Below are 12376 nucleotides of genomic sequence, written 5' to 3' on the forward strand. Positions count from 1 at the left end.
ATACAACTGACGCAAAATGTTTTTTGGAGAGCAAATAATCAAATGGGAAAATGAAGAGAGGTTTGGGCAATGTCCTCTGACCTGTGACCTTAATTGGATCATTGTATGATACCAGGAAAAAAAAGGCAAGAATAACTGTATTTACCAAGTTACTGATATATTAAATTTAAAAAAGTTACATTAATTAAGTCAAATTTTCAGCAATGCAATAGCTTTAAAAAAACCTATACATGCAGCCAGCAACTTCTGTATTCAGAAGTTTAACCAATGTGCATCAGGAGTTGTACATTTTGGCACAGATTGAATAGTTGTGCATTCCCTTAACACGTGAAAGACACTTTACAGTATATGGAGCATGACAAGCAGAACTATGTTAAAAGGTAACTTTCGAAGGACTTTTTCAAAAATTGTCTTAGCCCAGTGCTCTAACATATAAAAGTAGTCAAGGCACGTTACAAAGATCAAAGCAAGCTTTGTTAATTAACATTTCAAAGGGTAAATTGTGATGCCTTTGTAAGTTTATCAAAAATAATGAATATGCAGGCATATCTGCCATATGCAGACACTGACCTAATTGTGGAACAAATCAACTGGCTCTCCTTTTTATTTATTTTTTTTAGGCTTGACTCACCATAGAATCGTCAACTTCAGTTACATGCTGAGCTGACAAGTAAGACAAGGAAATGGCTGGAATGCAAAGACCAGAGAGAACATTCTGCTTTCTGTCCTTGTATGATTAGCGCAAGGAAGGTTGAATGTAGCAAATCGGGAAGTAATTCCCTCCTTCATCACTTGGACTGCATGTGAAAAACTGAGGAGGCTTCAAGGTTGATGTGGCACCAGAGTCATGGGGGAGGATGTCTGGTGTTATTTCAAGAAATGTAACATGCCCCCCCCCCAAGTTCAGCTGTACTCCATACTATATTTACAGATACAGGGAACATAACAAAGATACTTTTGACACCACTGCAACTCTGGTATTACAGATTTTACTTAACATTTAACTTCTAAGCATGTCAACTATCTGCTCAAATGCTGTAATGACAAACTAAAGTCACTAAAACCTAAGTGTATTTAAGCTCTAGAGTGTCTGTCATTGTTCTTTATCAATTAAATATACAACTGACCTATAGAAACATGCATTGTAATGGTAGTACAAACAGCTGACCTCTAGTCCCATGGAAAATTCTGAATGGATTCTGAGGTAGAAAAGGACAGAATATAATTTTAAAGGTTAAATTAAAGAACATTGTAGCAATAGAATTAAAATTGAGTTGATTATTTAATATCTACAACACAAATCTGACAAACATGTTACCTCTCCATTTTCAGGCTTTCCTTGGTTGTTGACGGTATTTTTTTTTCTAACTGGACAGAACAGACCCCTTGAGGAGCTACAGAAATCTGGTGCTGTCCATTGTCCTGATGACGTCGGTCGCGTTAGCAGCTGACCAGTCCAGTCACCCGCAAGGCAGCAGTATGAGATCAGGACATTAGAAACGTGGCCTGTCTGGAGAACTGTAAGGGCGATCTAGGTGTCATGGAAAAGGCATTGCAGGAGTAAACAACACAGTGAAAGGAACTGTCAGAGCAAGTACCTAATTTTGGTAGGATTACTGCATGTACCCCCCCCACCCCCGCCATAAATGTGCCTCACAGAATAGGAGGACCTTGGCCAGTCTAAAAACACACCTCTAACCAGGACAGTAATCATATATTTACACCACTGTCAGATGGAGCAAAACTAGCTACTCCAGCTAATGAAAATTAAGGCAAAATGTACCAGGGAGTTTGTGGAGTGAGTCAACTAAGCCAAGATAAAGCCCCTTAACTAGCTAATCCCCTACTAATTAATACACCAGGCCAATGTGGGGTTCCCCTCCCTCCAGGTGATGCCACACAAAGGAGCTGCTCCGTGTTTGACGGAATTCAGCTAAGGCTGGTTACAGCAGCATCAGCTGCCGTGTTGCCTCACTCCTAAGAATGATTTATCAAGGCATCTTTCGAGTTCCCATAAGTGTGCTGCTCAGATGGGAGCTTACATACGCATACCGAACAGTGTGGCGGGCCTCTCCATCCAGGTCCCTGTCTGGTCGTTTGAGGGGCATGAGGAAACAGTAACACATCCCTACCATACATTTCAACATATAAGTCATGCACACATACTAATAAATTAACAGTCATTTTCAAAGCTGCCTTGTATCTTGTGTTTGCCAGCTGTGTCCTTTCCTATTGTCCTGTCTAGTTTGGCTAATGTCATTGTAACTGTTATTGCTTTATACAATTACTTCACCTAATAAAAGGACAAAATGTGTGAAATCTGAACGACCAAAGTGAGAGACTGACAGCTACTCACAGTTGTTTTGTCAACAAAAACCCACTCTGGCATTAAACCTTAAGTGTACCATGTGTTATCTGCTTCATATATTTACATATCACTAATGAATAATATTAAAAATATCTGCCAAGTCTCAATCACTCTGTGCATCTGAACCAATGTCCTTTAAAAATAAATACATATCATGCCATAAATCTAAAAACCTGCCTGTGTTGCCTGTCTGAACACTACCTGTACTGGCCCACAGAACCATGTCTTGTCCTAGCAGCTCCTGGATTAAAGGGTGACCAAGTGCCAGCTTATGCCATCGACCTCTGCTCTTCAGTTCAGTAATGTACCATAAAGCTGTGCCTTGGTGAGACTGTCCTTCCTGCAGAGTCCTGTGCTTGCAAATTTTTGGTACTGTGGGGATGCTGACCGCTGCAGGCTGGGGCTTTGCCGGTCCATCTGGTAGTGCTGCAGGTCCGAAGGCTCTGGAGGACTTCGATGCAGGGACTCTGCAGAGCTGTTGGGACTCACATCCACATACTCCTTCTTCATGCTCCCGGCTGTGCTGTCCTTGTCTTTGGAGCTTCCTGAGTGGAAGAGGCTGCGCTCTGACTCTTGGCTGTCGTCCTTGGCCCGATACAGGGGCGGCTTGTCTGGCTTCCTTGAGCCGTGGATGTGCTCAGGGCTGGGACTGGGACTGGGTGAGGCTACAAAACAACGGCCCAGGATACGGCTGTGGTAGGCATCGTCCCCCTCCTGAAAGCTGCTGTACAGTGGGCCCAGTTTGATCTTGCTGGGGCCCACAACAAAGTGCTGCTCAGAGAAGCTATATGGCGAGATGCGGCCTGGGTTGCGATAGGAATATGCATTTAGGTCCTCTACGCTCAGCTGCCTCCATCGCCCGCTGAGCTCCTCCTCTGGGACATGGATTCTGCCGTGGCTGTCTCGGTAGAGCTGGGCGGAAGATCCCATGCTGTGTGAGGTCGGCAGGCGGGTCGAGTGGTAGGGCTCGCTGAAGCACGCGGACGCAGTACGAACGTAGCCAGGTGAGCTGTCGTCCTGCGGCCCGTGGGCCATGTGCTGGAAGCTGTGTGACTTGGGAAACCCGGGGCTCTCCTTCTCGTAGGAAGAGGTGCTCTTATGCTCATAGTCACCATCACGCCAGTCCATGTAGAGGGCCTGCTGCGACAAGGAAAGCGTGCTGCTGAGGGCATGGCCTTTCTCATCAGACGCTGCGCTGAAGCTGGAGTAGGAGCTGGAGGCCTGCAGCGATCCTGTGGCGAACTCCGCGAAGGACGCCTCGTGGCGCGAAAACCCGGAGTGGAAGGCTTCCTCCTCAGGGTTGCTGTCGGTAGAGTTTTGGGCTTGGAAGAGGCTAGTCTCTTGCCCATGAAGGTCAACACTCTGCCGGCGCTCCCGTCTGCGCTCTTCTGGGCAGTAGAGGGCTGTGTCACTGCAGTACAGGTCTGAGGACTTGTACGCCAGACGTCGCTGAAGGCGTTCGCTGCTCCCCATGCTATTGGGCAGGAAGTCTGGGCCCTGGTGCTGAGGACTTGGGGATTGAGAGCCTGGGCAGCTGGTGCCCGGTTCTGGTTTCTCCAGTACCTTGGCAATGACCGCCGTGGGCACAGAGTCTGTGTAAGGAGAGTGACGCAGAGCCAAGGTCACCCCACAGCCGTGCTTCTCCATGTGCATGCTGACCCGCTCCTGAAATTCAGATGGCAGCTGTATGGGACAGGAGACAGCAAGGAGCAGAATAAGGGACAAGTCACATTTAACCTGACATGCCAGCACGAATATTTCTACAGCAAGACTGAAATATATGACACTGATGCTCACAGCGGTACGTGTGCTGTTTCTGATGGAAGTATGTCCTAGGAAAAAGGTCACTCTCTGGTTAGGATTCTGTGTCTGGTGCTGGTTCAAGTCCTGTGGTTGTGGTAATCTTTTTTGATAAAAACGTCCACTTAAATAAATGTAATGCAATGTACATTTATTCAATCACCATCCAACGTAAGGGCCAAGAGACCCGAAGGTAGGATTTTTGACATCATGCCCATTCCACACACAGCTGTGTTTTTCTTTCTTTTAACATTCTACAGGTATTAGTACTGAAGGAGGCAAGGTTGGCTGAGCACTCCCCATTTTAACTTCAGTAGCTCTGCAGAAAGTGGGGATATGAGGATGGTGTGACCTCATTAGGTTATGGATCCATGTCTAGACTAGAAGGTTGTGGGTTCAAATATCATGGCTGACGGTCCTTACAGGGGTTAGACAATGAAACTGAAACACTCGCCAATAGTGTTTGAGGTTTCACGCCTATATATGTGTGGCTTGGTGGCCAATTTTCACTCAGTAAAAGCACAGTGTGAAGGCTGAATTAGCAGAGCAATCCACAAAAATAATTGGAAACATATCAGAGTTCAAAAGAGGACAAATTGATGGTCTGTGTCTCACTGGGCATCTGTGACCAGGACAGCAAGTCTTGGTGGTGTATCAAGAGCCACAGTATCCAGGGTAATGTCGGTATATCACCACAAAGGAGGGACCACATCCAACAGGAGTAACTGGGCGCAAGCGGAATCTGTCTGAAAGGAATGTCTCAGTACTTACCCAGAGTGTATCCCAAAAACATAAAACCACAGCTGCCAAACACACTACAGAATTAAATGCACCTCAACTCTCCTGTTTCCACCAACACTTCGTCGGGGGCTGCACAGGGTCAATATTCATGGTCAGGCTGCAACAGCCAAACCTTTGGACACTTGTGCCAATGCCAAATAGTTTGGTTTCAATGGTGCCTCCAGTGCAAATCTTGGGCTGTGGATAGTGTGAAACATGTATTGTTCTCTATTGTCCACCTGACTTTTTCCATATCTGGGAGAGTTACGGTGTGGAAAAGCCCCAAAGAGTCTTACTACCTGGACTGCTGGGTGGATCAGTGATGGTTTGGACTGCAATATCATGGCCCACTACATGTTCTAGATGGGAACGTCACTGCCAAGGACTACCGAACCATTCTGCAAGACTATGTTCACCGAGTGGTTCAAACATTGTATCATGAAGGTGGTGCCATATATAAGGATGGTATTGCACCAATACACACAGCAAGACTGGTAACTGGTTTGAAGAACATGAAAGTAAAGTTGAACATCTCCCATGGCCTGCACAGTCACCAGATCTGAATATTAATGAGCCATTTTGGGGTGTTTTGGAGTAGCAAATCAGGAAATGTTTTCCACCACTAATATCGCATCATGCAGTGACCTGGCCACTGTTCTGCAAGAGGAATGGTTTAAAATCCCTCTGACCGATATGCAGGACTTGTATCTGTCATTCCCAAGATGAACTGATGCTATATGTTGCTACAAAAGGAGACCCTATACCATATTAATAAATTATTGTGGTCTGAAACTAGGTATTTCAGTTTCGTTGTCCAACCCCTGTATATTACCGTTGGGCCCTTGACCAAGGCCTTTAACCCCAGTTGCTCCAGGCGCACTGGCTGACACTGCATGCTCTCTGATCCTCACTTGTACATTGAATTGGACTAAAGCATCTGCTAAATAACTGTAATAATGTATCCTAAGCTTCTAAAGAGTTGGTGAGATTTACGCCATATGAGAGGTAATCAAGAACCACACACATTGTATATGCAAGCAACACCATGCATTCCAGTGTAACACCTGTAAGCATGATTTGTATTTGAATCATCTCTTTTAGATGGGGCTGTGTGGTAGTGTGGACCTCTGTAGGGCAGGTCCCTCCCAGAGAAGTGCTGCTCGTTTGGGCATTTCTTGGTATAACACAGCCACACATTAGGAGCAACAAACCACACATATATATCATCTGAACACACTGGCAGAGAAACTGCCAATACATTTTTCTGTAAATGCAGACTCCTTTCCTTAACTGACTCCCATTAATAAGCCATTTAAAAGTTCTGTTTATAAACAGATGGCCTTGAATACTTCATTCATGATCCTGCTCTTGTAAGGCTCATTATCAACCCCATAAAAGTGATGACAACAAATGGCAGGGATGGTCGAGGGACTCACTGCTGCCATCTGCTCACGCAACAAGAAACAATACGAGAGGAGCTGTTGCTGCTGGCCACCTGAAGCTCAGCAGAATATCTGTGACGTGGGAATCTCCCAGAATACCGTGCTGCGCATGCTGTAGTCCGGGCACTGCCTGCGATGGAGGCAGGGGATTCCAGTTTGTGGATTATTCTGGAAGTCCCCCTCTACCTTCAGGCATACCCTCTCGAACCTCCAGTGAGCCCTACCTCAGCTGAGGACAGCTCTTCATCAGCAGCCATTTGTCAGGCAGAAGTATTATGCTGTCAGCACGCTGGCAATGAGTGTGCAGCTCCGGGCTCAAGGGAAGGTTTTATATGGACAAATAAATGTGCTCTGTAAGAGCCGGGCTGCCCGCTCCGCAGCGCATCTGTAAAAATATGCGTGCATAACGTGACGGGGATGCGACAGAAATGGCCGGGCTCCTGTCTTCATGTCGCAAACTCATCACACATTTGTACTGCCCCCCTGGCTGGAGAGCTGACAGCTTGAATGATCCAAACCACAAAGACTGAGAAGGAAAGAAAGTCACATAAATCAAGCCAAACACATGAATTGTCAGGGCAATATAAAGGCCAGATGCTATAATGGCATTTTCCAGTTCTCATGTATTGTGAATTTCTGGCATCCAGAAAACAGCCACAATCGCAGAACCTCAGACCAGAAGCTGATTAAAGAATAGCTTTACCACGCTTCTCGATTTCTGGGAAAGATACCCTCTGGAGCCCTGAAGCACCTCATTGCTTTGTTGTTGTTCACGGCACTAAAATGCAGACAGACATGAAGGTGAAGGAACCCAGCTGCATCTGACAGAGGCATTCGAAATGCGGCTCACCTCCGACAGCTTGTGGGCTCTGTAGTGGGAATTGGAGCAGCGGAGGAGCTGGGCAGCCAGGTTGCAGTCCTTCCTGTACAGGTCCTGTGGGAGTGAGAAGGTTCCGCAGCTTCAAAGGAGCAATTCCGGCCAGAGACAGCATGACTAGGTTGTCCTGTACACAAAAGATGACTGGCTTCTTTGGCAAGCGTGCTCATCTTAGAGGCATGCTAGCTATTTTACCGTGATAAGATATTAATATATTCTCTGAAGGTGAACAGAAAAGAACAGATATCACAAACACCGCATTAAAATGAGTCGACGTCATCTATCATGGCCCGTCCTTAAACTGTCAGGCTAACTTTACTGTCACCAACATTAAATTTTACTCGTCCTCTATTACACCTTTACCAAAATGGTTGCCCCTGATACTTTTTATTCATCCCCGAGGGGAAATTATCTTTACACCTCCCCCAACTTGCTCTCCGCAGGTGGGAGCAAGCTGGTCACAAAGCGCAGCCACCCATAGCAGCGCCGAGAGAGCTGGGGGTTAAGGGCCTTGCTCAAGGACCCACAGCTGTGCTGAGGCCGGGCTCAAACCGGCGCCTTTCCGATCACAGGCACAGGGCCACTGAACCACAACACTGCCCATAACCCAGCCAAGCATTCTCCACCACTATGTGTTACCACTGCAAATGAGTTGCAGTTATGAAAGATGGTTCTGATACTACTGGCATGCAGCATGGAATCCAATACATCATCAGCAGTAAAGGAGTTCGCTCCTTTTGCTCCCAAATGCACCATTACCAACTGTAATGGTTTGTAAAAAAAAATTTTGTTACAAGGGACATTTTGTTTTATAATGAGGGTTTCTAGTGTCACAGTCACTGCTGATTCAATTATGGGGTTAGGGTAAAGATCCTCCCCTTCCAAGATCTGCTAAGGGCTCATTAAGCTCCCTGTAATGGCTGTTTATCCTGTTCTTGTTTGATGAGCCTTTCTGTTATTCCACCACCATCCCCTGTTCAGAGCAGAATTTCCAATCGCTTCTTGCAGAAGTGGATCCCTGTCTCTTTGATACAGCTTCTCTGCTTTTCAGAACTGACATTTCCTACTCAACTGATAAAGCAATAAGGCTCTGTGTATTTTATGCTTAATCAGCTGGTCTGCAGCAATGGTGTTTGTACCATCCGGCGTTCAGGATAATTTGGAGTATGCTGCACTTCAACAGCTACTGATCGTATGAGCCGAGCGACGTGCATGGTGTTCCGGAAGGTTCGACACAGAAAGGATTCTGCATCTGCAGGCACATTCCATGCAGGTTTACCTAACTCAGTCTGCTGAAGCCAAGCAGACAGAAGACATCTACAGAGTAAAATGTAATCAGTGATTCAGCACTCCAGAAAGAGCCAGATGTCATACACGGCAAATGATGGGCACATCACTACAGCAATGCTGTCAGAGAGGCTGGAGCCTGCATTGCCTCAATTCCCGATATATTAGATGTAGCCCAGCAAAGTCATAAAATGTTACTGTGGAATTTAAAAAAAAGGGAAAGGTATCATTTCAATGACATGTATTTTAGCGCCATTATTGCCTCAAACCCAAGGTCAATGATAATACGCTAAAGTGCCAAGCAAGCCAACCTCCAAAACTCAGGTTCAGGAATAAATACAGTATGTGCATCATTACAGCTAGAGAGTGAAAACCCTGGTAAGAGCACAGCCTCTCTGGGGGGAGACACGAAGCCGGTCCGCAGACGCATGCAGGGGCACCTCTGTATACTGGGAGCTGGCTGAAGTCGTCGAGGTTTCTTACATTGTCTTCTCTGAGTTTCTCGATGGTGATCTTTGCTTCCATGAGGTGATTGTTGAGGACGATAATCTCCCGACTCAGAGCTCTCTTCTCCTCTTCATGGTGCTTAGACTGAAACAAACATGGCAGAGAGGGAAGAGTCACAGTTTAAAAAAAAAATGTTCCAGACAGAATCATTGATCAAACCAGTAAGAAATAAACTACTAGGGCTAAGAAACAGGAGGGTTTATTTTCCCCAAGAATATTTATATAAATACTTGTAAATGGTCCAGTGGGAGCCAAGAAATGAACAGGTTATACATTCAATTTAATCTCAACAATTTCACAAGGGAAAGAAACTACTAACTACTGAGTCCAAGTGCTGAGTAACCTGCTGAAAGTTCCTCTATGCTGAGTAACCTGCTGAAAGTTCCTCTATGCTGAGTAACCTGCTGAAAGTTCCTCTATGCTGAATAACCTGCTGAAAGTTCCTCTATGCTGAATAACCTGCTGAAAGTTCCTCTATGCTGAATAACCTGCTGAAAGTTCCTCTAAAGGACACAGAGTGGTTCTGGCAGAATATTCGCCTTTTTACAGTCAGATCTATACATTCACAAAGGAAATGGCTATTGTCCTGTCATTTGGGGATTATGGCTAAGACTCTGGTTACTTTCATAAACACAACTGTAACCAATAACTTGACTCCTTCCCATTCACCATATTTCGCGCTTGCTGCCTCCGATGCACCGTAACAGCATCCCGCAAGGGTGGAGGTGTAATGTGCTTCAAACCACATTTCCATCAGACTACCCCCAATCAATGAAATGGAGACAATTTTTTTTTTGGGATTCTTAGTTTTTTTTTGTAGAGGGAATTTAAAACCCGCACTTAACTGCCAGCAAAGTCATCGTAAGCCATCCCACTGTTATAATGGACAGTCGTTAAATGCTTCCAGCCTGGGATTTTAACTGCAGAGCTCTGGCTATTACAGACGAACCAGCAATGGTCCACCAAGGGATTAAAATAAGGTGGTGAGCTCTGTAAGCAGCCCACCCCTGTCTGTGGTCAGCGTGTCTGGTGCTTATCATTCAGATTTATCACCCCTGCACACAGCAGCAGCCTGAGACATTGCACCTGAAGACAGTGGCCAAAAAGGGGCTTTAATAGCAACAGAGCAGATGACCCCGCCAGCGTTAGCCATATGGTCCCCGATACACAACAGACTCCAACAGTAAGGAGGGGAGAGCCGTGAAATGTCAGGACCCGCCACCTGCCGGACGCACCGATGGTGCCGCGCGTGACCACGGGTCGTAACGGTGTCGCCCGGCAGTGGCCCTCGTTCCTGTGAACGGAAGAAGCCGCAGAGATCCCCTCCATACCGTCGCTTGTTTATGAAAGTCATTTGCAAAAATGCACTGAGGGAGAAGCCCTGCTGTAAACGTGAAAACAATATATCCATCATCCGAAATGGCCCTGTCAGGGCAGGACTTGGAGAATTATTGTTTTAATATAAACATCCAGCAGCATTTTCTTTCCCCACGAAGCCTTTTAATGCTCAAGCAGCCTAAAGAGTTTTCAAGACTCTTCTGCACATTATTGCTCCAGTTTGTCATTTTCTGTTTGGTTCGAGTGCAGTTTAACTAACATAAGCCCAGGACTTTGGTTTCGTGTAAGTCACACGTGCGTCTTTCGTCACAGCCTCCTGACTCCTCCTTTGCATCACTAATTAGAGGCCGACCACCATCCTCTGAACTCTGCATCCTATTTACTAAATGCAAGAAACCACCATGACCAATACAAGGAGATTACTGGATAAAATTCCTGATTAACTGCAGGCAACATTATTTCAAAATTTATGGAACATAAAAAACACAGTGTTTACAGAAAGTCTTGGAACGCTTGCTTAATTCAATAAATATGTTTCAAATTTATTTGTGTTTTATGTTATTTTTATAACAAAAAATCAGTAAAACTTTACTTGAGGGTACCCAAGTACTTAGTAGTAACTCAGTTATTTATGAAGAACAAATCAGGAACAAATATGGTCACTACTTAAGATGAAAGATGTGTCATGATTCATTAATGATGAACAAACGTGAGACTTGTGTTATTCATTACTTGTTCCTTCAGTATTTCCTTCAGTAGTTCACTAAGATTTGCAGAATTAACAGATATAGTAACAAATATAGTAACTACTTGGGATAAAAGTTGTATGATGATTCATTAATGATGAACAAACATGACATCAGTTTGTAACTAACAATTAGCTTTTGGTTAATTATTACATAAGTAACAGTATATTACTACATTATTTATGTTCCCTAAAGTGTGACCCAAAAATCATTACTTTATTAATTTATTTACAAAAAATAACACTATATCACATTAGAAACAACCAGTAGTTTTAAGTTAAACATAAATTTCAAATAATAAACTGAAACTCAAATTTAACTTAATGAGTCAGTCAAAGATACTTAATAAAATTTAAGAATTGTGATTCTTAATAAAAAGAAAATATGTGTGTAACAGATGTGCACAGATATGTTGAATGTTGCTTGTCAATGGACTTTTGATATGAATCCAATAAATTTGCAACATTTTTACAGAATTAAGCAAGACTTTCTGCGAGCACAGTATATACAAAAACACAATATTTCAATTATACAAATCAGGACAGTCATTTTTCGAGCAAGCCAAACAGGAGAAAATGGGGAGATAAACGCAATGGAGGAAGGCTTTCAGGTCTAACGGTGAGGAAAAAAATGCCAACTAGGCAGCTTCTCAAGGTTATTCGGATTTACCGAAAATATAAGTAAAAAAAAAATGCAGACCATTCAGCTGGCACTTGCCAGCAGCAATAAAACTCCAGCACAACCCAAGCGGAGAGATATTGTTGGGGTATTCGGTGAGCAGTGCACACTGTCTGCCTGGGAACAGCCGCAGCTGGATGGATTACAACCCTTTCTGAAGAGAGGAGGGGACAAACAATCAGGGCCCGGAGTGGCCATTTTCATGATAATGTGACATCAGCAAAGTCCTGTGGGGGCAGACATATTACAGCTGTGATTAACAAATGCCTTTCCGAGATGGCTGCCTTGCTTCATTATCGGGTTAATGCTCAAAGTCGCTGGATTGACTGGAATCAGCACATCAAGGAGTTCATTTCAATCAAAAGCTCCAACACTCCTTATGTACGATACATAACGAACTAAGAAAAGTTTTCGGTGATTCGGCTGATTGAATACATGTGTAATTTTCATCAAGCACTAATTTCAAGGGGGTTATTGAGGCATGAGAATGCAGTCCTTTACAAAAACCATCTTGCCATTAGGAGAACGAGAGGCAGTCTCCATTGGCAACGAA

At 44.5% G+C, this 12376-nt stretch overlaps 3 protein-coding genes across 14 annotated transcripts in view; 1 reads left to right on the plus strand and 2 right to left on the minus strand.

The window, feature by feature from the left end:
* The window catches only part of wdr25 (WD repeat domain 25), a 33019-nt gene extending 30544 nt beyond the window's left edge, over positions 1–2475 (plus strand). For 2 of the 3 annotated variants that reach the window (XM_023828398.2, XM_072699301.1), the window contains exon 9: positions 621–2475. The gene's annotated coding sequence lies outside the window, so the exon portion shown is untranslated. The remainder of the gene's footprint in view (positions 1–620) is intronic. The other variant, XM_023828400.2, reaches the window with a different exon arrangement.
* Positions 1–12376, minus strand: part of wars1 (tryptophanyl-tRNA synthetase 1) — a 111754-nt gene that overhangs the window by 40963 nt on the left and 58415 nt on the right. The gene's annotated exons all lie outside the window — the stretch shown is intronic.
* begain (brain-enriched guanylate kinase-associated) overlaps positions 953–12376 on the minus strand; it is a 206096-nt gene continuing 194672 nt past the window's right edge. For 9 of the 10 annotated variants that reach the window (XM_072699296.1, XM_072699297.1, XM_072699294.1 and 6 more), the window contains 3 exons: positions 9038–9145; positions 7241–7324; positions 1264–4051 (listed from right to left, as the gene is read on the minus strand). In XM_072699296.1, the coding sequence (XP_072555397.1) occupies positions 2660–4051; positions 7241–7324; positions 9038–9145 (1584 nt within the window). In that variant the 3' untranslated portion in view covers positions 1264–2659. Of the gene's footprint in view, positions 1200–1263; positions 4052–7240; positions 7325–9037; positions 9146–12376 lie in introns of those variants that run through there. The other variant, XR_011982586.1, reaches the window with a different exon arrangement.

Source organism: Paramormyrops kingsleyae, chromosome 14 (genome assembly GCF_048594095.1).
Source record: "Paramormyrops kingsleyae isolate MSU_618 chromosome 14, PKINGS_0.4, whole genome shotgun sequence".
Classification (NCBI taxonomy): domain Eukaryota; kingdom Metazoa; phylum Chordata; class Actinopteri; order Osteoglossiformes; family Mormyridae; genus Paramormyrops; species Paramormyrops kingsleyae.